Source organism: Rana temporaria, chromosome 2 (assembly GCF_905171775.1).
Source record: "Rana temporaria chromosome 2, aRanTem1.1, whole genome shotgun sequence".
NCBI classification, from domain to species: Eukaryota; Metazoa; Chordata; class Amphibia; order Anura; family Ranidae; genus Rana; species Rana temporaria.
The window spans coordinates 412952912-412980018 of record NC_053490.1 but is presented as its reverse complement, the minus strand read 5'-3'; the positions used below and the strand labels follow the sequence as shown (position 1 = coordinate 412980018).

The 27107-nt window shown below is 44.6% G+C and overlaps 1 protein-coding gene across 3 annotated transcripts in view; it reads right to left on the bottom strand.

Annotated features, from left to right (window-relative positions):
- Positions 1-465: 465 nt before the first annotated feature.
- LOC120927469 (arylsulfatase L-like) overlaps positions 466-27107 on the bottom strand; it is a 50441-nt gene continuing 23799 nt past the window's right edge. For 2 of the 3 annotated variants that reach the window (XM_040338166.1, XM_040338168.1), the window contains 5 exons: positions 22724-22860; positions 20763-20897; positions 16656-16818; positions 11940-12061; positions 466-1095 (listed from right to left, as the gene is read on the bottom strand). In XM_040338166.1, the coding sequence (XP_040194100.1) occupies positions 758-1095; positions 11940-12061; positions 16656-16818; positions 20763-20897; positions 22724-22860 (895 nt within the window). In that variant the 3' untranslated portion in view covers positions 466-757. The remainder of the gene's footprint in view (positions 1096-11939; positions 12062-16655; positions 16819-20762; positions 20898-22723; positions 22861-27107) is intronic. The other variant, XM_040338167.1, reaches the window with a different exon arrangement.

Here is a 27107-nt window from a genome sequence, read left to right as displayed (position 1 = left end):
GCTCTTTCCGAGCGCGAGTGTTGCCGAGCCTGCCCGACAATACACGAGTGTACTGCGCTCTGTATATGTCGGCGTAGTATTCAAACTCAGCGCGGGAAACAAGCGAGGAGGACGCGAGGACGCCGCAGAAGGACGACGGACCCGACGAAGAGGACACCTGAAGCCGCAGAAGGACGCCGGACCCGACGAAGAGGACACCCGAAGCCGCAGACGGACGCCGAACCCGACGAGGCCGCCGATGGACGCCGCGCAAGACACCAAGACTGTAAGTACAAAAAAAACGGATTGAGGGCCACTTTAGGGGTGCGCGGTATACGCGGGAGCGCGTTATACCGCGATAAATATGGTAATTGTAAGCAATCTGTGAATGTGTGAGACACTGCCTAAGTAGTATTTAAAAAAAATCGTTTTGGAAAGCTAAAAATAAAGAAGGAAACATTAAAAATTGTATTTTCCAGAGTGGAAAACATTTCAATATAAAATTGAGTTTATTAAAACTTTTTATCACCAATTTGATAATAAATTGATCAATTTTTGAAAACTTTTTTCTGCCATTATGATAAGACTACCATGTTTTAGTATGTTTTACCAGCACAGCAGAACTTGAAAGAACAGCATGTGATAGTAAAAAAAATACAAAAAAGGTACAGTACACATCAAAGTTTTGGTTATCAATACACAGGTTCTGTAAATTACATTGACTAGATTATTTTCATAGCAGATACAATAATGTTTATTGCTAGATCTGACTTGTGCTTTATTTGTTGCACCAACAAAGTGGAAAGGATCCACAGCATGGTTGAAGTCTGGGGTCCCAAATGTTTTTTAACCCATAGAGCTGTTGAGGCACTGGATGCAATGTTGAGGTATGATGTGCTACAGCTAGTTGGGTTTTCTGTAGCATTTGCCTATAGAACACAGAGTCGCTGGGTAGAGGATTCGCCTCAAAAGGATCATTCGAAAGGTTAAAAAGTAATGGGGAAATGTGGTATATAACATTTTGTCCAGTGCAAGAACAAAACCTTGAATCATAGCATGCGTTTGCTCCTTCTGGGAATTTTGGAGAAATATAGTGGACTTTCCAAGTGGTCTTACCTATTGACAAATACAAAGAAACATTAGATTGCACAATTCATCCAAAATCAACACATTTGCCTAGAGTCGGTTCACACAGGGGCGACCTGGGATCCGACTTGAAGTCTCCCCAAGTCGCGCTGGTGAGAAAATCAATGGAAGTGAATGGAGCCGTCTTAATGTACACTACTCAAGTCGCTCCGACTTCAGAAAAGGTTCCTGTACTACTTCAATCTGACTTGTAGGCAACTTGTACCCATAGATTTCGATGGAAATCGCCTCAGAAGTCTGATCACTGTCTTAACTGAAGCAACTTTCCAGGAAGATAACATACATTTCTCAGACAAACCCCTCCCTCCCAAAGAGCTGATTGTTGTTTGATTGGCCACTGGAAAGCCTCCTGTCCTGGAGGCGACCTGAAGTTGCCTTGTACTGTCCAGGAGGCAACTTGAAGTTGCCTTGTAATTTGCCTGATGATTCATACTCAAGTAGTGTCCAAGTTGTCTCCCAAAGTCATGCTGGAAGTTGTGTTGCCCCTGTGTGAACCGACTAATTCTTTCTGAGAGCTTTGCAAGTTTAGAGCTTGCTGTGCTGTTATTCAAGTTGAAGGCACGCTGCTTTTATTCAACATGATATCAATTTAAGCAAGGACAACTAGCCAATGTGAGTGTCATGGATATGCAATAAAGTCTGGCAGCTTACCTGATCTCCATGTGTTCATTAGAGGCCTGACCCTCCTTCTGACTGTTTTCTATCACCTTTCTCCCTGTATTGCTCCACCCTAGGCCATCCCAGGAAGCCTATATTAACCACTGCACTGCTAGTCTGCTTTGCTATTCAACCGTGTTGTTAGCTTTAGTTCCTGTCTGCGGTGTGCTACGATTATCTTCCTGTGTACCATTTTTGGCTCGTCCCTGACTTCTCCTGTTTGCCTGTGATCCTGACCTTTTGCCTGTCCCTCGGTTACCCTTGTCTGCCTGTAGCCCTGACCTTGGCTTACCCATCACTACTGCTTGTCCTGCCTGCTGCTTCCCCTCTCTCCCTACGGAGCGTGACCTAGGGGATCCCAGGGGTCGCCACCTGGATCCAGCTGCGGCGAAGGCCATCCTCACCACTAGAGGCTCTGGTGAACACAAAGCTGGGTCTTAGACTCCGTGACCGGGGCGATCTTGGGTTCACGCTTCCTCTCTAATCGCAGCAGTCGGCCATAGGGTTCACTACCCTGTGGTGCATCCCTGACCCCAACGGGGTGCACTTGTCTTCTGGCCACAGGTGACCTGACAGTGAGGATGAGTGATTGGTCTCCGATTTGCCTGTGATGGGTAAATAAGCTACCAATATCAGTTTCCACAGTTCTTTATACTATGGTAGGTCAGAGTATTTGATGCTATCATTTATCTCTATCTACCAACATACTGTAGGCTTAAGCTGGCCATAGATGGAGCGATTTTCTTTCCTGTACCAGAGTACCATAAACGTGATTGGGCAGCTCTATATCCACCCAGATCACCTTTACTGAAGGAGTCAGCAGAATAAAACAGTATCAAGCTCATCTTTGTTTTTAAGTTTATTTACATTCTTTGGATGGTAAGTGGTTAGGAAACACTTGCTTAGTCTAGTGTTTCTCAACCCTTTTTCCCAGTCAAGGCACCCTTTAAATTCTGCATAATCTTGATGCACCCCATTCTAAAATGTAAACAACTAAACTAATTGTTTTACATAATGCAGCTGCATTCACACATGTAGGACATCCAGTGACAGAGGTGATTTATTCTTACAAAGCAAATACACCTTTGCACACTGGTACTGACTAGTTCTCACGTACCTGGTGGTGGAGTCTGACGTGCAGAGGTAGGCTTCTCTTACACCTCTGGCTCAGGTGCCCTGATAAGGCAACAGGGAACACCAGAGCATAGAGTGGCATGAGTGCATGACAGATCTTACACTGGCGGGAGCTGACAAGTTGGTTGTGCATCCCTGAGGCAGTCGAGAGCACTAGCAGGCAGTCTTGGCCACAAGTCAGGCACAGATAATGGGCACAGATACAGGAAGACATCTAGCAGGCAGATTAGGTACATATGACAGGTTGAGGCAAAAAGTCAGGAGTCAAGCCAGGGTTGGTAACAGTGGGGCAGACAGGCATAAGGAGCAGGCAGACATGCAATCCAGAAACAGGCCAGGGGTCGGTGCAGGCAGTATTCAGGCAGGGTCAGAGGCAGATCAGATCAGCAGCAGGGGATCAAACACAGGAACAGGTAGCAGGATATTTAGGAAATGCAGTAGACCAAACGGCAAGGACCCATTGCAATAGTACAGCTTAAATAGTCCATCTGGAGTCTGTGCCAACATGCACCTGCACACCGAGCAAAAGTGCAAACGTATGCACATTTCCTGACACTCGTACTCCAGCATTTTCTCATTTCCAGTGGTGACAGAGAAGGGCAGGGAAGGGGCAAACAAGGAAGCTGTGCAGTTTCATACTCTTTATCAACCAATTATCAGTTGTTATGATGCCAATGTCTGGTCCGTATAGTGCCCAAGGTTGTAATGATGCCCAATAAAAACCTGTGACTTTGTTTTAAAAAAAAGGCAGGCTTGATTAACTTGCTGACTCATTGACAATTTTTGGGCAATGTAGGGTCATTTTTAACATTTTGAGCCCCTGACATCCCCTGAAGAACCCAGCAGGCACCCTGGGTAAAAAAGGAGGTATTGAGTAGTCAAGACTGTAGCCTGAAATAAAAACGAATTCTCGTTTAACTTTAACATTTGCAGACATGTAGATAAATGCTATGACTAAGCACTGGTTCCAGTGCAAAACGCGTCAGAAGTTGGGGTTTTATTTTATTTTGCTGTGACTTGTAGTGCTGTCCTTCTTTTAATAAAGGCTACAATTTGTTCAGAGTGCGGCTGTCCAGAGACAATTTTTGTTCCTGCTTTTCTAAGTGCATTGTCTGCACCTGAGTTTTCTGCAATAGTGGATATTCACCTGGAGTGGCTATTCCCTTTTCCCTAGATAAATCTTAAGTTATGAAAGATGGAGACGATTCATCCACTTACTTTTCTACTTTACAGTTTACATTTTGTATCTCACTGGACCTTAAAGTAGACCTTCCATGAAAGTCTGCTTTACTAACAACCCCCGCCCCCCTTTTACAAATGGCTTATAAGAAAACCACTGCAAAATAAAATTTGTCCAACATTTTTTGGACACTCCATATCTTTTTTTTTTTTTATTATTTTTTATTGTGCACTTCATATTGTTCCAGACCTTATTTGCTTATTTGCGGTGCCGTTACCTTCAACACTTGGTGTCGTTGTCCGTAGGTCCAGATAACATCTCCAGCAAATGAAATCAAATGCACCATAACTAGGGCACACTTCTGGCTGTCAAATTTATGGCATGAATCTCCTTTCCCTTGGATGGCTCTGTGCAGTGATCGCTGTTTGGAGTTTTTGTACTTATGGGATTTTGCTGCCTCATAAAGATCAGGGGTGAGCTGGAGTACTCCAGGACCACTGATTGTTTTGTTGATTTGGGCTATTAATGGGCTATTTGAGGACCCTAAAAACATTGCAATTGTCTTTATGACTGAATAAAGCAGTGGATGTTATTCAACTTACAAAGAAGATGGGACCTCAACTGCAGCCCCTGACATCACCAAAGGGCAACACTTGTATGCAATGCTATAGAAGACTATCTGTGGACATAATACAGGAGAGAGTTAGAGACTGTAGCTACAGTATGCTACAGTTATTGATGGAGACTAAATACATGCAGACACAGTGGCTTCGCTATGGGGGTGCGGACTGCACCCGGGTGACACCAAAGCCACAGTGCCGCTGTTAATCTCTTCGGTGGAAGCTGTCTCCGGGAGGCAGGACACTTCAGTATAGAGGGAGGGGCTGCCCGAGTTAACAGCTGGTGATAGTTTTTTTGGATGCAGAGTGGTCCTAGCAAGCCAAACATCAGCTTGGAGGTCCTACCCTCTGTCCAGACCCGCTGTGTCTTCAGCCCTCCAGACTGTCTAAGGTGAGTGTCATGAATATGCATCATGTCTGTCTGCCTACCTGATCTCCATGTGTTCATTAGAGGCAGATCCTGTTCTGGTTTCCCTTCTTATCACTTCCTCTTCCTGTATGGCTCCACCCTAGTCCATCCCAGGAAGCCTATATTAACCTTTGCTCTACAGGTCTGCAGTGCTGTTCAACAGTGTTCCAATGCTCAGTTCCTGTCTGCAGTGTATTGCTAGTTCCTGGTTGCAGAGTGCTACGATCATCTTCCGTGTACCGTTTTGGCTTGTCCCCGACTTCCCTGTCTGCCTGTGCCCCTGACTATTTGCATGTTCCACGGTTATCCTTGTCTGCCTGTTGCCCTGACCTCGGCCTGTCCATCACCACTGTTTGTTCTGCTGGCTGCTTCCCCCTTCTCCCTGCGGAGTGTGACCTGAGGAATCCCGGGAACGCGACCTGGACCCAGTTGCGGCCAAGACCATCCCTACCACCAAGGGCTCTGGTGAATACAAAACTGGGTCTTAGACTCCGCGCCCTGGGTGATCTTGGGTCACGCTTCCTCCCTGCCAGCAGTAGTCGGCTATAGGGTTCACTTCCCTGCGGTGTATCCCTGACCCCTACAGGGTGCACTTGTCACCTGGCCACAGGTGACCTGACAGTGAGACAGGAGGAGGAGCGATGAGGGGGCAATGTGGGGGAGGGGGGCTGAGGACAGCAATGGGGGATCTGGGGACAGTAATGGAGCGCTGTGAGGGGGGGCTGAAGGCAGCAATGGGACTCTGGGGGGGGATTGAGGACAATAATGAGGTGATGTGGGGGAGCTAAGGACAGTAATAGGGTGCTGGGGGAAACCTGAGTACAGTGTTGGGGCGCTGTGGGGGGGGCGGGGCTGAAGACAGTAATGGGGTGTGGAGGGGACCTGAGGACAGTGTTGGGGCGCTGTGGGGGGGGCGGGACCTAAGGACAGTAATGGAGTCACTGTGGACAATAGGGAGTCCTGAGGACATTATTGGGGAGGCCTGATGACATTATTGGGGGTCCTGAGGATAGTAATTGGGGGCCTAAGGACAGTAATTGGGTCATTGAGGACATTATTGGGTGGGGACTGAGGACATTATTGGGTGGGGCCTGAGGTCAGTAATAGGGGCCTGAGGACAGTGATGGGGATCCGAGGAGAGTAACTGGTTCACTGAGGATATTAACTGGGGGGACTGAGGACAGTAGTTGAGTCGCTTTGGACATTATTGGGAGACTAAAGACAGTAATAGGACAGGAATTGGGTCACAGAGGGCAATAATGGGGGGAGAGACTTGCCGATGTGCTAGCCTGCTCATTTCCCCCGGACAGAGACTCAGAACAAATGTAAAAGAGACTGCTAGAAATCACTTCCATTGTAGTGCCTTTACAAATCCATGCTCCCACTACTGATTGCTAGAATTTAAGGGCCAAGCAATAGCTACCAAAGTGGCCCTCAGGCCGAAGGTTGGGCATCAAAATATTTAAGACTCATTCTGGGCATTAATGATGTGCTGGTAATGTCATCTATGTTATAACTAGCAGACTGTCAAAAGGTATAACCAGAATCAAGATATAGAGAAATAATGTGCTTAGTGTATAAAGTAATTCAAAATAGATGATCAAATTGACAGCAGCACTCACAACACTCAGCAACATCTCAATTATTATGTAAAAACGTGTTGCGCTGTCTAGTGTAATACAATTGAATGTATAAATCAAAAATAATATAAAAATCATGAAAAAATAAATGAGATACCAAAGTCCATAAAGTGATAATGAGCAATGTCCTCAAATTCAGTGCAACACCTAGTGCTTAACCACTTGCTGACCACCGCACAACGATATACGTCGACACAATGGCACGGGCAGTCAAATGGGCGTACCTGTACGTCTCTTTAAATTTGCCGCTCAGCGGCGTGCACATGCCTCGTGAGTGCGCCCCGCGGGTCCCGGGTACTTGATGTTCCCGGGCAGGCCGCGATTGTCGTCGGCAAAGGCAGAACAGGGGGATGCCTTTGTTAACAAGGCATTCCCTGTTCTGCCTAGTGAAATGTCAGGGATCTACTGTTCACTGTGATCGGGCTTAAGTGGTTAAACAGATGAGGCAAAAATGTCTTCTTACCAGATCCAAAGACCTATCAAGGTCTATATTTGCATCTGCAAGCTTTATTACCCCTCACATTAGGTGCAGGTCATCTTAGTTTGTCCAGCCTCCTTGTGGGGGACCATTGGTGAAAACAAGCCAAAAATAATAACCACAGGATATCCACAGAAGCCGATCCAACCATTGATCATATGAGAAAAGGAAAACTCATTGCGCAGCGTCCAGATTAAAAACTGGCATTTTATTAAAAATTAAAAATCTACTTACAACAAAACTTTAATCATAGGCATGTGGAAATATAACCGTCCTAACACTCGTAAAAACAAGGCACCTTTTCCCTGTCCGCGAAAGTCCGTAGTAAGGGAAATGTGCCAGTAAAAATGGCGGCAATCGGCTTGGGTCAGAACTGCGCATGCGCAATTCCGTAAATCCCAGAGAAGATCCGAATCTGAGCCGCTGAGCATCTAAGTCCTGCATAGCCTCTACCCGTAGTGCCCGCCCAGCGGCCCAGCCCACCACCTGCTGCGCAGCCAATGATCGTAGTGCATTTTCGCGCCAACACCGCCAGCCTATAAATAAGCAGGAGCAGAGGGGAAGTGCACGTGAGAGCTGAGTGAGCGGCGGGACTTGGGAGTGACCAGTTGAAACGGGAGGACTTGGAGAGTTAAGGACCACAGCAGATGCACATTGCGATCATAGTTTCACTTTTTTGTGTCCAGTTTTGGCTTCTACTGTCTTGGTATTCTTAAAAATGGCGGCCATCCAGCCCAGCCTGTGCGTCACTAGCGGGCGACGGCAGACGCTCAGGTGGTGATGCAGGGCCCGCACTTCCGGTTGCGTGGAGCACAGGTGAGACGGCTTGCGTTCCACGTGCAGCTCCCGTGCAGAAACTTGCCACTACCGCCATAGACACTGACAGAGCTTCGTAGGGTGCTGCTTGTAGCGGCCACCATTCAGTAAGTAACATCATCTTCCTCCTACTTATTGACTTGGCTTCTGTATCCTGTGAGATACCTAGATATACACACACAGTTAAACTACTACCACTTATAGAGCCATTGGTATTGTTGGTCCATTCTAATGGTCGTCCACTCTCCCACATATCACCAGTCAGATTGTCTCCCAGAATTTCCTGTCACAGATAAGGCCACTGTATTCGCCCATTGTGGCTATAAGGTAGAGAGTTTTCCTTTCAGGCTTCTGGGAGCATTCTGTTCTAGATCAATCCCTGGGTAGGGTCCTGGATACAGGTGATATTATCAGGATTACCACCTTGGGGGTGTTATATACAGTCTTCTGGTTCCTGCTCCGAGAGAGAGGTTTTATAGTGGTGCCATCATGTGGAGGGGAAGGAGGGGGATTTTTATGGGATTTTGCTTTTTGTAAATTGTAGGAGAGAGGGATGGTTCATTTATAGGGTGTAGTGGGTATATGTGGGGAACGTTGGGTGTGCATATATTTTTTATTTTCCTTTTTGTGAGAGGTGACTGAGGCAGGAGGTAATTGGACTAAATAATCCGCCCTTATTATATCGAAAATAACAAAAATATGTTTTTCTACCATGATATCGACCTTAAATCACATTGCTATTTGCCTAGTGTACTTGTTTGTAGCCTAAATACTAAAATTTGCACCTAAAAATTTATTTTTGTAACTTTTGTGAAATGCCAGTAAAAACTTGGCTGTGCCAGTAAATTTTGGGTATTGTGCCAGTAAATTTCAATCTGGTAGGTTGGCAACACTGTTCCTGCCCTGCCTTTGCACTTTATTTTTTATTCATTTATTTATTTTTTATTTATTTATTTTTTATTCATTTTTGATTTATAAATTCAATTGTATTTCACTAGACAGCGCAATACGTTTTTTATTTAATAAACATAATTTACACAAATGACATGACAGTAGTTTAGGTGTACTAAGGTTTTAAAGCGGGAGTTCACCCGAAATTTTTTTTTTAACATTAGATTCATGCTCATTTTGTCTAGGGGAATCGGCTATTTTTTTTTTTTAAATCGAAGCAGTACTTACCGTTTTAGAGAGCGATCTTCTCCGCTGCTTCCGGGTATGGTCTTCGGGACTGGGCATTCCTATTTGATTGACAGTCTTCCGAAAGGCTTCCGACAGTCGGATCTATCGCGTCACGAGTAGCCGAAAGAAGCCGAACGTCGGTGCCGCTCTATACAGCGCCTGCGCACCGATGTTCGGCTACTTTTGGAAAATCGTGACGCGATAGATGCGACCGTCGGAAGCCTGTCGGAAGACTGTCAATCAAATAGGAACGCCCAGTACCGCAGTCCATACCCGGAAGCGGCGGAGAAGATCGCTCTCTAAAACGGTAAGCACAGCTTCGATTTTAAAAAAAATTGCCGATTCCCCTAGACAAAATGAGCATGAATCTAATGTTAAAAATTGACATTTCCGGGTGAACCTCCACTTTAACACAGAACTCCCACACTGTTGCGCTAATCACTGAAAACATTTCTACACACCTTGCTACATTTATTTTTTTAGGTGTCAGCTTTAACACATCTAGCCAGTTTAATCTTGTGCCTGTCATAGACTTTTCCATTTCCCTTGCATATCTATCTGAAATTCATGCCTATTGCCATATTTTTTGTTCTGTAATCTCTCCGATCTATCACATTACTACATGCACATGTCTGCATTCTGAGCTTTTAGCAGAACCTACACATGGGTGATACCCTTTTTCTTGTGGCTGCTGACAACTTGAGCTTCTCACACCTTGGAGACATTCAAATGACTAATAACATTTTTTAAATAACCCATTCTCTTAGAGACTCTTCCTTATGTAAAAAAAATATATAATTTTGATAGTTTTGATACCCTTTTCAGTGAACCTACAGTACCATCACTGACAGGCAGCACTCAATGGCCTGATATTGTAATGTTTAGCCCTCCTCCTACAAACTCCCTAATAGGGCCAAATTACTACCTAGGATGAGACCTGCAATCACATGCTTTCCATAATTAACAATTTATCATACCATGCCCAATTGCACACCTCATGAAAAAGATTAAATCATTTCATCTTGGCAGATGCGCAAATGTGATGTGTGCCAGCTCCTTTAAAGCAGAACGTTTCTCAAAAGGGGAATTTCCACTCCCCCCCGCCCCCCCCGCCACATTTGGAATACATTTTCTTTGGGAGGAGGTTTTGGTTTTAACAGGTACCTGCTCCCACTTCCAGTCAGATTGGCGCAATGTATCTACTCCCCCTGCCCGCAACCTTCTGGAACAGATCAGAGGTCCCAGAAGTCTGCCAGGACCACAAAGTGCAGCGTGGCTTGCTCATGTGCAGTGGGAAGTCAGCTGTGAAGCCACAAGTCATAGTTGGCTGTCCACAGTTAACAGGCTTTCACTAGGAACACGAAGACCGGTAAAGAACCAGCTCGGGTGAGGATGGCACTGGATCCTTGAACAGGTGAGTGTCTGTTTATTAAAAACAGCAGCTACAGTTTTTGACTCTCAAGGCTGACCCTGCATGCATTTACAGGACAGAGACGTATGCCGCATACACACGATAAGAGTATCCGATGGTCTAAACTCCGATGGAATTTTTCATCGCAATTCCGTTCAAGCTGTCTTGCATATACACTGTCAGACTAAATTCCGACCGTCCAAAACGCGGTGACGTAAAACACTACGACGAGCCGAGAAAAATTAAGTTCAATGCTTCCGAGCATGCGTCAAATTGATTCTGAGCATGCATGGATTTTTCTCCAACGGAATTCCACACAGAGGATTGGAATTTCCCATTGGATTTTTTTCCATCGGAAGTATTTAACCACTTAAGGACCGGACCAATATGCTGCTACATGACCCAAGGGGTTTTTACAATTCGGCACTGCGTCGCTTTAACAGACAATTGCGCAGTCGTGCGACGTGGCTCCCAAACAAAATTGTCGTCCTTTTTTCCCCACAAATAGAGCTTTCTTTTGGTGGTATTTGATCACCTCTGCGGTTTTTATTTTTTGCGCTATAAACAAAAATAGAGCGACAATTTTGAAAAAAATTCAATATTTTTTACTTTTTGCTATAATAAATATCCCCCAAAAACATATATAACATTTTTTTTCCCCTCAGTTTAGGCCGATACGTATTCTTCTACCTATTTTTGGTAAAAAAAAAATCGCAATAAGCGTTTATCGATCGGTTTGCGCAAAATTTATAGCGTTTACAAAATAGGGGATAGTTTTATTGCATTTTTATTTATTTATTTATTTTTTTACTACTAATGGCGACGATCAGCGATTTTTTTTGTGACCGCGACATTATGGCGGACACTTCGGACAATTTTCGAGGGAATCCAACCGCCGCATGTAGCGGGGGGGGGGGGGGGTCCCGATCAGACCCCCGACCCGCGGAAAGGCAGGGACATACAGGTACGCCAATGTGCCTGTACGTGCCATTCTGTCGACGTATATCTACATGCGGCGGTCGGGAAGCGGTTAAAACATGTTCTATTTTTTTACTCCGATGGAAAAAAAGTCAGATGGGGCCCACACACGATCTGAATTTTCGATGAAACAAGTCCATCAGACTTTTTTCATCAGAAAATCCGATCGTTTGTATGTGGCATTAGAGTGGATGGTACTTGCAGCTCCCTTGACAAGGGGAAGGGGCAAAAAGAAAAACCTTCACTGTGTGAAGCTGGATGAATGGATAGAAAGTAAATTTTTTTGGAAATGATATTATTTATTTTACTTACTGCTTGTGTCGTGCCATCGTACTGCATGCAAGAAGTCATCACAATAATGAAACATAAATTCATGTTCAGAATTAGGTACAGTTCCTTGCACGAGAGGCATTAGATCCTTTCCATCAATGATCCTAGAACCAAGGAAACAATAACCCACTACATAAACAAGCAAATGATAAAAAATTGCAGGCCCTGCCATAAACGAGAGCATGACCTTAAATGCTTCTAAGGTAACAGTTGCAGAATTACAGAAGCCTTGTGGTATCCACACACATACCTGTGCTAAGTCTCCCAGCTTAAGCTGGTTATACATTTAACACTTTTCTGGTACATATTTCCTTTAGATTTTTCAAAACAATATAATATGAGGTCAAACCTAAGCAATTTCAATTTCTATGCAATCATGGAGGCCCTTGCACTTCATAGTTAAGGGTAAAGCTAAAATAAATTGAATAAGACAATTATATAATGAATCTCCAGCTTAATCCGTGTGTCTCTGTGGAACCATTAGGACCTTAGGCTGAGTGTCGGCCTGCAATGCTAAGTTCCACCTCTTCATTCACCTGTCAAGTGCCAGAACCTCAGTGAGCAGTACTGACTGACATTTGACGGTTTAATGACATGAATGAGGTACAAGGAGCTTAAGAAGGACCAAGGGATTAATATAAAGAATAATACAGGTAGGGCTATGGAATGTGGTTGGTATGTCCTTAATAGATAAGACACCTCATCCCCGAATTTTTGGACGAAACAAAGAAATGCAGATGGGGATTATTACGGTGCCAAAACAACTCATTCAAAAGTATATGTTAAAATGACAATTTTTAATACATTATAGAAAAATCACATGGAGTAAAACAATCAAAAATGGGAGCATGTAAAATATACAAATGGCCCAGATTGTAAAGGCCTGTTCTGGTGACGGATCCAATCTTCCCTACATGTTTCACCGAAACATCGGCTTCCTCAGGGGAATAGGCCGTGACCAATGTAGCGTATATTGCTCTAAAAGGAGAAATGTAACAATAGATACATATAATGAGGGAATGCAGAAACAAAAACTACACACAATGCATGATATCAAAATGGGACAACAGGGCACTACGGCAGTTGGGTTTGCCCTCTCTGGGATGCTGCCCTGATTGAATCCTGCCATTTGGAAGCATTGGGGTAGGTCGAGGGGACTGTACTGTGGGGTGTGATGTGGTCAGGGATGGACTGGCCATAGGGACTACAGGGAGTTTCCCGGTGGGCCGATGGCTCAGTGGGCCGTTTTTGAAAACAGAAATGCTGCTTGGAGGACTTTTTTTAACGCCCTGGCAGCGCCCCAGTGTGAAAGCACTCAGGCTTTCACACTGGGACTGCAGCGGAAGCGTTTTTCAGTCGCTTTACAGGCGCCCAAAAGCGTCTAAAAAACGCCTCAGTGTAAAAAGGGGTCCTACACTCACCCCCTCTCTTTTACACTCACTCTCCATTTCTTACACTCACCCCCTCTCACCCCCTTTCCCTCAACCCTCTCTCTCTCTCTCTCTCTCTCTCTCTCTCTCTCTCATTCCCCTCTCTCTCACCCTCTCATGATATACAATAATGGATCTAGGGGCCTTTTGGTGGGCGTGATTTTTCGGGGGGTGGGGGCAGCATTTTATTGAATTAAAGTGGGCCGGTCTGGATGAAGTCCAGGGCCGAATTTTTGTCCCAGTCCAGCCCTGGATGTGGTTGATTCACACCAAGTGGTGGGCGGGGGTTTTTGATATCCCAGGTGCCCTGTTGTCCCATTTTGATATCATAGATTGTGTGTAGTTTTTGTTTCTGCATTCCCTCATTATATGTATTGTGACAGGAAGTCAGGTAAATCTGTGGGTGTTGTCACAGACGGGACATACCTTTCTGCCTTGTTTAGACAATACACCAATTGTTATTAGGTGTCGGCTGCAAAAGCAGCCAGAAAAGGTCTAAGGGCGTTGGAAAACTTCAGCTGTTCAGAATGAGGCAATTAAGGCCTCTATAAGTAATCCAGAGGATTACCACTGATTTGCTGCATCCTGAGGCTTTCTGAGTAAAAGAGAGCAGTAGCTGAAAGTCTTCTGAGGAGGTGAGGAGGATTGATTTTTCTGTGTGATAAAAATCAAAAGACTATTGTTTTTCTGCTGTATGACCAGCAGTGTCTGCCCAGCACTAGGCTGTGCCAGACTCCATAGATAGGTTCCTGTGTGGTGAAGATAGACGCCCCAAGTGGCCAGGGTTTATTTTATGTTTGATTTTGTTTATGCTGTTTGGAGGCTTGCACTTGTTTCCAGCAAAATGGAAGAATAAACCAAAATCTTTGTTTTCAACCGTCTTCGACTGCCTGTCTGTATAAATTCAGTGTGTAGTGAACCCATCCAAGGGGTCACACACCCCGCTACCGAGCTAACCCCTTACAGTATCTATTGTTACATTTCTCTTTTTTAGAGCAATATACGCTACATTGATCATGGCCTATTCCCCTGAGGAAGCCGATGTTTTGGCGAAACATGTAGGGAAGATTGGATCCGTCACCAGAACAGGCCTTTACAATCTGGGCCATTTGTATATTTTACATGCTCCCATTTTTAATTGTTTACTCCATGTGATTTTTCTATAATGTAATACAAATTGTAATTTTAACGTATACTTTTGATTGAGTTGGCACCGTAATAATCCCTATTCGCATTTCTTTGTTTATTCCAATAACACAGGTACTTACACATTTTACAACATGCTGCACCTCAGCACTATTTTCACCTTAGAAATATTTTAGGCAGGTCAGGTCAGATTAATTTTAATGATCTCAGGTGCAAACTAAATTTCTCTCTCTTAACTGGTCTAATGGTTCTGCAGAGCAGCAATTTGTTTTTTCAGGTCTGGTCAGGTATATCCCTAAATTTGGGGCTTGATTGTTCTTGCCTGCCTGGAAAAGGTTTCCAGAAATAGTGTAGCAGGATGAATCTTTGAGCCACAAATATTTATCTGACCTCAGCCAATCCTTGGAAGGGGGTGCTAAGAGGGTGTGGCTGAGGAGAAGATAAATGTTTGGGAAGGCCTGTTTAGAGCTCTCTTCGCCTGTGCTATTGAAGATCTGTTACTGTTGGGCCTCAGCATGTGCTCGGCTCAGGACCTGAAAGAAACCTGTTGGAGGACACTACCTTAAAGCGGAGTTCCGGCCACAATTTCACTTTTTAAATATAAATACCCCTCTAATACACAAGCTTAATGTATTCTAGTAAAGTTAGTCTGTAAACTAAGGTCAGTTTTGTTAGGTTGTTACAGCATTTAGACACTTTATAAAATAGAAATTGACTGGGGCCATCTTAAGTGTGGGCATCATGAAGCCAGACTGTATGACTTCCTGGATTTCAGCCTTGCAGATCTCGCACATGCTCAGTGCTGCACAAGCAGTGTCAGATCAGGTTTCAGCACCTGTGCTGTCCAAGTCACATGATTCTTTGAGACTGGGGAGTGCACAGACTCCTGGAAAGTTACACCCACTACATTCCCAGGAGTCTGTGCAGTGTAGGTTAGGAAGTGGGAAGATTAACTATTCTGCCTAGCAACAACACTTTGAAGGCATCTAAAAAAATGTTTTATTTCGTAAAGGACTAATGACATTTTTTTTAAAACTACTGATGTAATGTTATATTTATGGGTGGAACTCCACTTTAAGGAAGCTGAGCTAGAGAGGGACCCCTTTCCCTGAAGAGTGTTGCTGGGAAGATAATTGGGGAGCTGTCTCTGAACATTGAGAGCAAGACCCTTTTGCCTAGGGCTCTAGGTGTGCCTGCGCTTTAGGGGATTGAATGCCAGAGGTTGTTGCCAGGACTGAGACTGCTCATACAGAGTATTTTCTGCTACCAAAGCCCCACAATGTTTCCATAGACAGTATCCCCATATCTTTTTTGGTAATGCTGACACTAAACACAATAGTGTTCTCATAGCAATTAAAAATTCTATTGCATTTCTTTTCTAAAATATAAAGAAAAAAACGCACCAACTTATATAAATAACAGCAATCAAGTCCTTTATGAATAATACAAAAGTAATAATAATAAAGTCCAGAGACAGATGAATTTCCAGAACAGACAAACACCCGATGCACTGATGATTATGTGAGCCGCCACCACATGGACTGAGGCTTACCAGAAGGTAAATAAATAACAGCGTTATCTATATTCCACAGCAGGATATCCAGGGTAAGGAATCACAGCACAGGATGGATCAAAAGATGCAGCATAAACCAAACAATCAGGGAATCCACGGAGGAATATGGCCAGATTTAACGTGGGATATTACAGATAAAGTGCAAACGAGCGTGTAAAAACAAATGCCGGCCGGCATGAACCAGGAGCCCTTCCTCCTTGTGTAAACGCGGTGACGTCACTGCACGCCGTCGTCCCAGACGCGTTTCGTCATATGTTGACGTTTTCAAAATATACCCAAGATTGCTGGCACATTTTGATTCTGAGCATGCACGGCCTTTTGACTGATGCTTTTGCATACTAAGATCAGTTTTGACTTATCAGTTAGGCGTCCATCGGTTGAATTTTATAGCAAGTTCTAAATTTTTCGACCGAAGGATAACGGACCGGTGGGGCCTACACATGATCGGTTTGGACCGATGAAACGGTCCTTCAGTCCATTTCCATCAGTTTTGACCAACCGTGTGCCCACGGCCTAATAGTAGTATAACGGTTTATTGAAATATCATACCTGTCTTGGGGCAGAGTCCCTCCACCAAGCTTAGTTACAGTGGTGAATATATCCATTAGACTTGTTGGCGTATCAACAGAGGTATTTGTAGGAAGAATACCTGGCCAGCGAAGTATTCCTGGTACTCGTATTCCACCTTCGAGTCCACCCATACCTTTACCACCTGGAATGTACAGATCAGAACAATAAGTATAAATTATACAGGGCCAATAAAAATATAGCTGTTAAAGTTCTGTGAAGCCGTCAGAGGTTTGTTAGAAAACTGTAGTAAACAAACAGCATCGTGAAGCCCAAAGAACACCAAACAGGCCAGGGATAAAGTTTTGGAAAAGTTTAAAGTAGGGTTAGGTTATAAAAAAAAATCCCAAGCTTTAAACATCTCAGGGAGCACTGTTCAATCCATCATCTTAAAATGGAAAGAGTATGGCACAGCTGCAAACCTATCAAAACATGTCCATCCACCCAAACTGACAGGCAGGGCAAGAAGAGGATTAATCAGAGAAGCAGCCAAGAGGCCCATGGTAACTCTAGAGTAGCTGCGGATATCCACAGCTCAGGTGGGAGAATCTGTCCACAGGATAACTATTAGTTGTGCACTCCACAGATTAGGCCTTTATGGAAGCGTGGCAAGAAGAAAGCCATTGTTGAAAGAAAGCCATAAGAAGTCCCATTTGCAGTTTGCGAGAAGCCATGTGGGGGGACACAGGAAACATGTGGAAGAAGATGTTCTGGTCAGATGATGCCAAAATAGAAATTTTGACCCAAAAGCAACGCTGTGTGGCAGAAAACTAACACTGCACATCACCCTGAACAAACAATCCCTACCGTGAAACATGGTGATATCAGCATCATGTTGTGGGGATGCTTTTCTTCAGCAGGGACAGGGAAGCTGGTTAGAGTTTAATGGGAAGATGGATAGAGCCAAATACAGGACAATCTTAGAAGAAAACCTTTTAGAGTCTGCAAAAGACTGGTGCAGAGGTTCACCTTGCAGCAGGACAACAACCCTAAACATACAGTCAGAGCTACAATGGAATGGTTTAAATCAGGGGTGCCCAACCTTTTGAAGAGTGAGGGCCACTTAAGCAACTTGGTAACCAGTCGAGGGCCACAATGAGCGGAGCGGGCGGATTACAGGTCACGGCTACTCCTATAGGCCCTCCGATACGCCCAGATGGAAGCGGACAAATTCACTTCTGGTTTTCAGATTGGGTGTAGGCAGGGGTAAACAGACATCTGTCGCTCTATAGAGGTGAATTGATGGTCCCATTTGGTTGGGGTGATCGTGTGAAGAGGGCCTAAGGCTGCTTTCACACTGATGTGCTGCAGTTTACCCACACTGTGGGTGCAGCATAGTGCACCTGTGTCTATCCTGCAGTTAGCTGAACATTGCAATAGACTCAACCTGTGGCAAAAGCCGATGCTGTAGAGGAAGCATCGATTTATGGGGCTCTGCTCCGCAACCACTTTCTTCCTCTACCACCAGCTTCATTCACAACACTCATGCTGTGGTATGGCGGGTCGCAACCTGCGATCTGGGCTTGCCAACCCACCATTCCAGAGCAGGAGGTCGCGGGCCACATCAGAGGGCTCTGCGGGCCACATGTGGCCCCCGGGCCACTGGTTGGCCACCCCTGTTTTAGATCAAAGCATATTTAAGTGTTAGAATGGCCCAGTCAAAATCCAGGCCTAAATCCAATTGAGAATCTGTGGCAAGACTTGAAAATTGCTGTTCACAGACGCTCTCCATTCTATCTGACAGAGCTTGAGCTATTTTGCAAATCAGAATGGGCAAGAGTTTCACTCTAGATTTGCCAAGCTGGTAGAGACATCCCCAAAAAGACTTGCAGCTGTAATTGCAGTGAAAGGTGGTTCTACAAAGTATTAACTCAGGGGGGCTGAATACAAATTCACAACACACTTTTTAGATATTTATTTGTAAAAAAGTTTGAACAACATTTATCATTTTCCTTCCACTTCACAATTATGTGCCACTTTGTGTTGGTCTATCACATAAAATCCCAATAAAATACATTTAAGTTTTTTGGTTGTAACATGACAAAATGTGGAAGATTTCAAGGGGTATGAATAATTTTTCAGGCCACTATACGTGATCTTGCATTTCTGCGTAGGGGGTATATGTGCCTGGCTGTGCTGTCACTGGCTCCAGTACATGCCGATCACCGGTTCATGGCCAAAGATTTATGGACAGGAGCCACTGATCGTCAGAGCAGGTGACAGGTGAGAGTGTTGTGTATATATAAACAACATGAAGCTCTCTTCTGACAGTGGCAATGTACTGTTTTTTGTTTCCCTGCAAAGCAGGGGAAAAAAACAGCACATCCTTTTAGTAAAAGCACCTTACAGTGCACACAGTAAACATAGACACACATTTAACCTTTTGCTTGCCCCAGATATTGACCCCTTCCCAGCCAGTGTCATCAGTACAGTGTCAGTGTATATTATTAGCACTAATCACTGTATTAGTGTCACTGGACATATCAGTGACAGTAAGACAGTTCTTACAAACTGTCAGTTAGTGTCAGATTGCCCACCGTCCCACTATAAGTTGTTGATCAGCACCATTACTAGTATAAAAATATATAGAAATTCCAGTATATAGCTCATATTTTATAGATGCTATAACTTTCACACAAATCAATCAATATACTCTTATTGGAATTTTTTTCTACCAAAGACATGTAGCAGAATACATTTTGGCCTAAATGTATGAAGAAATTAGATTTTTAATATTTTTTATTGGATATGTTTTATACCAGAAAGTAAGTGGTGGTTGACGATAGTTGTAGTCTATCCATTCACAGGAAATTGTCACAGCCGTGTGGGCGGAGCCCCGTATGGCCACACTGTTTTTAAATTGTGATATTGGGTGCAGGGAGAAGATCCCCCACCAGCCGTCACGATGAGGCGGGGAGAGTGGCTTAGAGGCTGCAGGAGTTCGAACATGTTACACCCAAAAAACGAGTAGTCATGTAACATGTTCCATGTGAACTTAGGGGGTAATCCACAAAAGGGATACGCCGGCGTATCTACTGATACGCCGTCGTATCCCTGTTTCTATCTATGGAACTGATCCACAGAATCAGTTTACCATAGCTAGCCCTAAGATCCGACATGTGTAATTGAATTACACTGTCGGATCTTAAGGATGCAATTCTAGGCCGGCCGCTAGGTGGCGAGGCCATTGCGGCCGGCCTAGAATATGCAAATGAACACTTACGGCGATCCACGAACGTTCCGACGGGCCCGTCGCGCTAAATCGACGTTGTTTACGTCGAGTTACGCCGAGTAAAAATAGGGCTGCATCCTATTTGACTAAGCCCTATTAAGTATGGCCGTCGTTCCCGCGTCGAAATTTTAAACTCTACGTCGTTTGCGTAAGACGTTTGTGAATGGCGCTGGACGCCATTTATGTTAACGTCTAAGCAAATGACGTTGGAGCGACGTCAGTTAGCGCAATGCACGTCGGATAAGTTACCCGACGGAGCATGCGCAGTACGTCTGGCGCGGGAGCGCTCCTAATTTAAATGGGACTCGCCCCATTAGATTCGGCACGCCTTGCGCCTGACGGATTTGAGTTACACCGCCGCAAATTTCCAGGTAAGTGTGTTGTGGATCGATACCTAACTTAGGAAATTTGCGGCAGTGTAACTTAAATCACTTAAGTTACGTTGCGCTGCGGGGCTGTGGATTTGGCCCTTAGCCTTTAAATATGAGTAACATGTCTCATCCAGTGTACTATTAAACTTTTGTCTCCGTGAGGGAATATTACATTAGTGTACAATCTCTGCCCCATGAAAAGAGATACACACCCCTCCATCTCCCTTTCCATGTGCTCTTCTAAAAGGCTTACCTAATAATACCTTGCAATAGGCAGGTCAAACTTGATGACCTCATCAGAAAGGACATAGGGCACAGCGGCCATAATTGAAAAGGGCAAAAACAAACACATATTACAAGTCAATGAATACACATACTAAATATAAGACACTAATTATCACATCACTACAGTGGCTTCAGTACAGCACATCTTTTCTATAAAAAGAAAATGAAAATAAGGGTTCGTATTGGCAGATGAATCATTACCTCTGTAAATTCCATTGTGGCCTTTCAGATGAGGACTTCCTTCCATTCCTTCCAAATATGCCCCATGGTCTGATGTAAAGTAGGTAAACGTATTATTCACTAATCCTTCCTTATCAATGGCTTCTAGGATTTCCCCTTAAATGACAAAAAGTTTATGATATTTGTATCCATATTTAGCTATTAAAGCCCCAATTTATGTGCCAGGATTACAATGCTTACTCATTGTACTGCATTTATGGAAGAGCAGTGTGGCTCTGTTCACACCTGAGCATACTGTTATTACAGACGGAATCGCACAATTTTTCCCGCGACTCGTGGCAAAATGCGGGACGCGTTTAATATGCTATTATTTCTTAATGGCACCCCAAACACGCTGAGATTTTGCCGCAATTGTAGAGCGACACAAGTTCTCACCTCAGGAACACTAAACTGGGAGACCCAGAGATTGTGGGATATATAGGTTATTCACAGGAAGTGACAGTTCTCACACTACAGACAGAGGTCATGCATTAACATGTGCAGTGTCATGATGCATGTCTCATGTTTGAACACAACCAGAAACTTCTGATACTGAGGAGTTGGGAGGAAGATGGAGTGAGAAAGCTGTGTTGTTTTGCCCAGGAGGGGGCCCTGCAAAAGGCCTGAAAGCAGTTTCACCTACAGCTTGATTCCCCCATCAACACAGACAGTGTTGATTATTTATTATTATTATACAGTATTTATATAGCACCAACAGTTTGCACAGTGCTTTACAACATGACGGCAGACAGTACAGTTACAATACAATTTAGTACAGGAGGAATCAGAGGGCCCTGCTCCTTATGAAGGAATCTCTTATGCTGGGCCATTGGGGGACAGCTGAAGCCATCCTCACCGGGAGAAGACAGTGATTAACGCTAGCGGCTATAGCAGTCGCTAGCAATAATTTAAAGAGAATCTGTCAGGCTGGCTGTACAGCCTGCCCAATAACGGTTAGAATCTTGGCCGAACCGACCAAGATTCAACTGTGTATGGCTGGCCTAAGAGCCACCAGTCCAACTTATCTGATTAAGACTGCCCCCCCCCCCCCCGGCCAGTCCTCCTGATTTTAGTTGATTTTGGTGCATTGTAAGATGGAACAGCACTGCCAAAGCACAACAATTGTACCAGAGCCTGCATTTGTAATGAGAAAGTGTGACTACTCCCATGTACATATAAGGGGGCAGATCCTCAAAGAAATTACGCCAGCGTATCTGTTGATACGCCGCGTAATTTAAAATTTTGCGCGTCGTATCTTTGTTTTGGCATCCACCAAACAAGATACGAGGGCATCTGTGTTATATCCGACAGGTGTACGCCTTAGTACGCCGTCGGATCTAAGATGCAATTTTCCGGCGGCCGCTGGGTGCCGTTCCCGTCGTAATCCGCGTCAAGTATGCAAATTAGCTATTTACGACGATCCAGGAACGTACGAGCGGCCATCACATTCTTTTAAGTTGTTTCCGTTCGGCTTTTTCCGGCATATAGTTAAAGCTGCTGTCTGGTGGCGTACTCAATGTTAAGTATGGCCATCGTTCCCGCGTATAATTTTGAAAAAATTTTGTCGTTTGCGTAAGTCGTCCGTGAATGGGGCTGGACGCCATTTACGTTCACGTCGAAAACAATGACGTCCTTGCGACGCCATTTGGAGCAATGCACCCTGGGAGTTTTGACGGACGGGGCATGCGCAGTTCGTTCGGTGCGGGGACGCGCTTCATTTAAATGAAACACGCCCCCTGCTCGCCGCATTTGAATTCCGCGCCCTTACGCTGCGAGAGATACACTACGCCTCCGTAAATTACGGCGCAAATTTTTTCAGGATTCAAACCAAAGCCAAGTAAGTTACGGCGGCGTAGCGTAGCTGCGCCGGTGCAGATCTTTGTGGATCTGCCCCATGAAATCCAGATATGCATTCCGTTTAAACAGAGTAGGAATTAACTTACCAACCATCCAGTCCATCTCCTCTATATTGTCTCCATACAAATCATGTTTACTTGTTCCTTTAAACCTCTTAGTGGTATAATGAGGTGTGTGGATATGCAAGAAAGATACAAACAGCAGAAAGGGCCCATTTTTATTCCTACAAGGCAGAAAATTTGTTTATTTTACTTTTTGGACTTGAAATGCATCTGAATTTTTTTTTGGGGTATAGTAATGAGGAGTCATTGTGCATCAATTGCAATCTTTTTCAGTGCAGTTATCTGAAAGGGGTTTGACGCTGGTGATGTCAGTGATATGGACACGTGCCTATATTTAGTCAATGACAATCAGTCATTAGTCGTGGGGGGTGCAAAAGGTGAGCACGGAGGGGTGGGTAGAGGCAAGTGGGGGAAATTGGAGTGTAAAGTGAAGAGGAGGGGGGCATGTAGAAGTAAATCAAAAAGTGTGGTCGGTGCAGAAATGAGCAGTAGGGGGTTTTGAGTACAGACATTAGCAGGGAGGAGTTAGAATGCAAAGGTGATCTGAGAAGGGTGGGTAAGGGTATAGAGATTAGCAATGAGGGGAAGGGGGTCATTGTAAATACCCCCGGTAAATTGCTGGTCAGTGTAATGTGTCTCAGTTATATTGATCTTTGATAATTAGTGATCAGTATAAATGTCCCTGTTACATTGGTGATCCATGTAAATACTCCTGTTACACCGGTGGCCAGTGTAGATTTCCCCCTTACATTGGTGGTCAATGTAGAATTTCTTCCTTACATTGATAAAGTCCCCCATTACATTGGTAGTTAGTGTAGCACCCCCCTTATATTGGTGGTCAGGGTAGAATTTTCCCCAATACATTTGTGATCAATATAAATTCTCTAGAAAAAATAGGGGGAAGGTGGGACTTTGTATGAAGCACAACACCAATACCTAATGAATCAATTAGTAGATACTATTCACTGTTGCACATGGATGCATGTGGGACAGTAAATAACATGTAATGAATAACATAATACATACACACACATATGGGTGTTCCTCTTTTTTATATGTTATTCAGGGATGGAGACATAAGAACTCTGTAACAGTCATCTCATATAAAGTCCTAACTATTTTATTTAACCTCCCTGGCGGTATGATTCTTTCAGAAAAAAGGTGCTGAAAGCAACGGCGGATCCAGGGGGGGGGCAACAGGGAAATTGCCCCCCCCGAGACAATCATGTCACAGTCACACTTGCTTGCTGTTTTTTTTTCTAAAATATTTTTTTTTTTTTTTTTTGGTGGGGGGGGGGGGGGGGGGTTTCACTGCTTGCTCTGCGGCTGGCTGCCGCTGTCCCGAGTCTCTCTCAGACTCTCACATCAGCTAATCAGCGGCGCCGCTGCCGAGAGAGAGAGAGACTCGTCTGTGACTGTGTGTCACATCTGTGTAGTTACGCGGCGGCGTCGCACAATCATTCATAGCAGGCGCGGAGGAGGAGGTGGGTCGTAACCCGGGCACATGATTCAGCCCAGAACAGGGGCAGACCATCCAGACAGGGGAGACCAGGCACCAGCACACCTTTCACTGTGAAACAGCAGCATTGCAAAGAATACACTCTGCCTGCGGTGTGTGTTCAGGATTCAAAGCTCCTTTCTGTCCCCCCCTCCTCCCTCCAGTCTCGTGCTGTGTGGGGTCCTTGTTATCTCTGACTCAGCCCCCCCCTCCAATCACCAGTGCGGTGTGTTGAGAGACCTGGGAGGCGGAGCTCACTGTAGCTCCTGTCGGCTGGCCGGAGGAAGGGAGGAGGTGAGTGGAGTTGAAGTTTCCTAGGGGGGATAGTAGTTGCAAACTTTCAAGGAGATGTTTTCTTCAGGAGAAGAATCTTGGAGGAGATAGTGAGATTGAGGGGGAGGGGGGTGAGGTGAGGTCTGCAGCCCGATCACATGTGACAGATGACTTCTAAGCATGAACAGTCTGTGCAAACATCCTCCAATCCAATTGTTCAGACTAGATATGTGGAGTCATTTATAGCCATTCATGTAACCTGTATATGTGGTGAGTTCACACCTCTGATTGTACAGACTCAGAGCCTGGATAACACAGTGTTATATGAATGATCATATATTTACCTTCACATTATCTGGGCATACAGAGTGCTAGGGGCTGGATTTCATAGATCTGTACTTACATCTAGTAGTACTGTTGTATGATTTATTGTTGTAAATGTCTTTAATGGATGATTTTATTTTTTTATTATTATTATATACATCGCTATCTGACCACTTCTCAGCCCCCATCTTGCATCACCCCCCAGACCACTTCATACAGACACCACTCCGATCTGCTTCCTACCCCCCCCCCCCACCTCCAGCTGAGGGACATCATTCCATGGTCACTTTCCTTCCCTTTTCTTCTCAACATCACTCCCTGATTACCCCATAGACACCACAAGAAATCCCTCCCCATTATGCCACTGCCAGTCCGCCATACCCTCCAAACTCCTCTCCTGTACTAACTGCGCCCATCATACCCTCCACACTCCTCTTCTGTACTAACTGCACCCATCATACCCTTAACACTCCTCTTCTGTACTAACTGCACCCATCATACCTTCCAAACTCCTCTTCTTCTGTACTAACTGCACCCATCATACCTTCCAAACTCCTCTTCTTCTGTACTAACTGCACCCATCATACCCCCCGCACTCCTCTTCTGTACTAACTGCACCCATCATACCTTCCAAACTCCTCTTCTTCTGTACTAACTGCACCCATCATACCCTCCGCACTTCTCTTCTGTACTAACTGCACCCATCATACCTTCAAAACTCCTCTCCTGTACTAACTGCACCCATCATACCCTCTGCACTCCTCTCCTGTACTAACTGCACCCATCATACCCTCCGCACTCCTCTCCTGTACATACTGCCCCTGTCATACACTCCACACTCCTCTTCTATACATACTGCCCCCATCATACCCTCCACACTCCTCTCCTGTACATACTGCCCCCATCATACCCTCCACACTCCTCTCCTGTACATACTGCACCCATCATACCCTCCACACTCCTCTCCTGTACATACTGCCCCATCATACCATCCACACTCCTCTCCTGTACATACTGCCCCCATCACACCCTCCACACTCCTCTCCTGTACATACTGTCCCAGTCATACACTCCACACTCCTCTCCTGTACATACTGCCCCTGTCATACACTCCACACTTCTCTTCTATACATACTGCCCCCATCATACCCTCCACATTCCTCTCCTGTACATACTGTCCCCATCATACCCTCCACACTCCTCTCCTGTACATACTGCGTCATTTTCCCCTCCGCACTCCTCTCCTGTACATACTGCCCCCCTCATACCTTCCCAACTGCTCTTCAATACATACTGTCCCCATCATACCCTCTGCACTCCTCTCCTGTACATACTGCCCCCCTCATACCTTCCCAACTCCTCTTCAATACAAACTGTCCCCATTATACCCTCCGCACTCCTCTCCTGTACATACTGCCCCCCTCATACCCTCTGCACTCCTCTTCTGCAGAACCCTGTGCATTCAGATGTAATGGGCAACTCTGTGGAGAACACTGTTGACTCTAATATAAAGGGGGACTCTTGTGATTAACTCCATATGATTAGAAATAGTATTTAATCACAAAAATATATATACAGTGTATACTGCATAAAAAAAAATAGCTGTGCATTGCTTTGTACAGAGGTAATGAATTTAATGTACTACAAAAAAAAAATTATATATATATATATATATAGGCGTGCGCTGCTAATGTGTTCGGGTTTGGCTTGACGAAAAGGTGGCAACCCTACTCACTGTCCGCCCTCACTCTGGGACACAGCCACTGGCAAGTGACAATCCACATCTGGTGGCAGGGAATGTGGCAAGTGACACACTCGGGGCTCCCACTGATTCTGCATTATTACAATGTAATAATAGAAATAATGCACTTCAATCATCCTGACACCATAACAACCATGGCGCTGTGATGATTGAAGCGCCAACACCAGCCATTGCCCCGACAATTTGCCCGCAAAATTTTCTGCAAGTGCCCCTCCCGAGACCAGACTCTGGATCCGCCCCTGGCTGAAAGCGGTACCATTATTTGCAAGGAAATTTGGCGTTTTATACTGTAGGTCTGTAATTTTTAGGAATAACTAACTTAAATCTGACCAAACAAGAATCTAATAGGCATCCCGGCTATGAAATTTTTTTAAAAACAAAATTATAAATTATAATATAATAAATAACTATAAATAATTATAACAAATAATAATATAATTCTAATAAAAATTATTCAATAATGTAATCAACTCAAAATCACTGAAATTTGCTCAGTTGCAGAATTGTCGCTGTCATTTTTTTTTTTTTTGACAAATTTCCCCACAAATCGC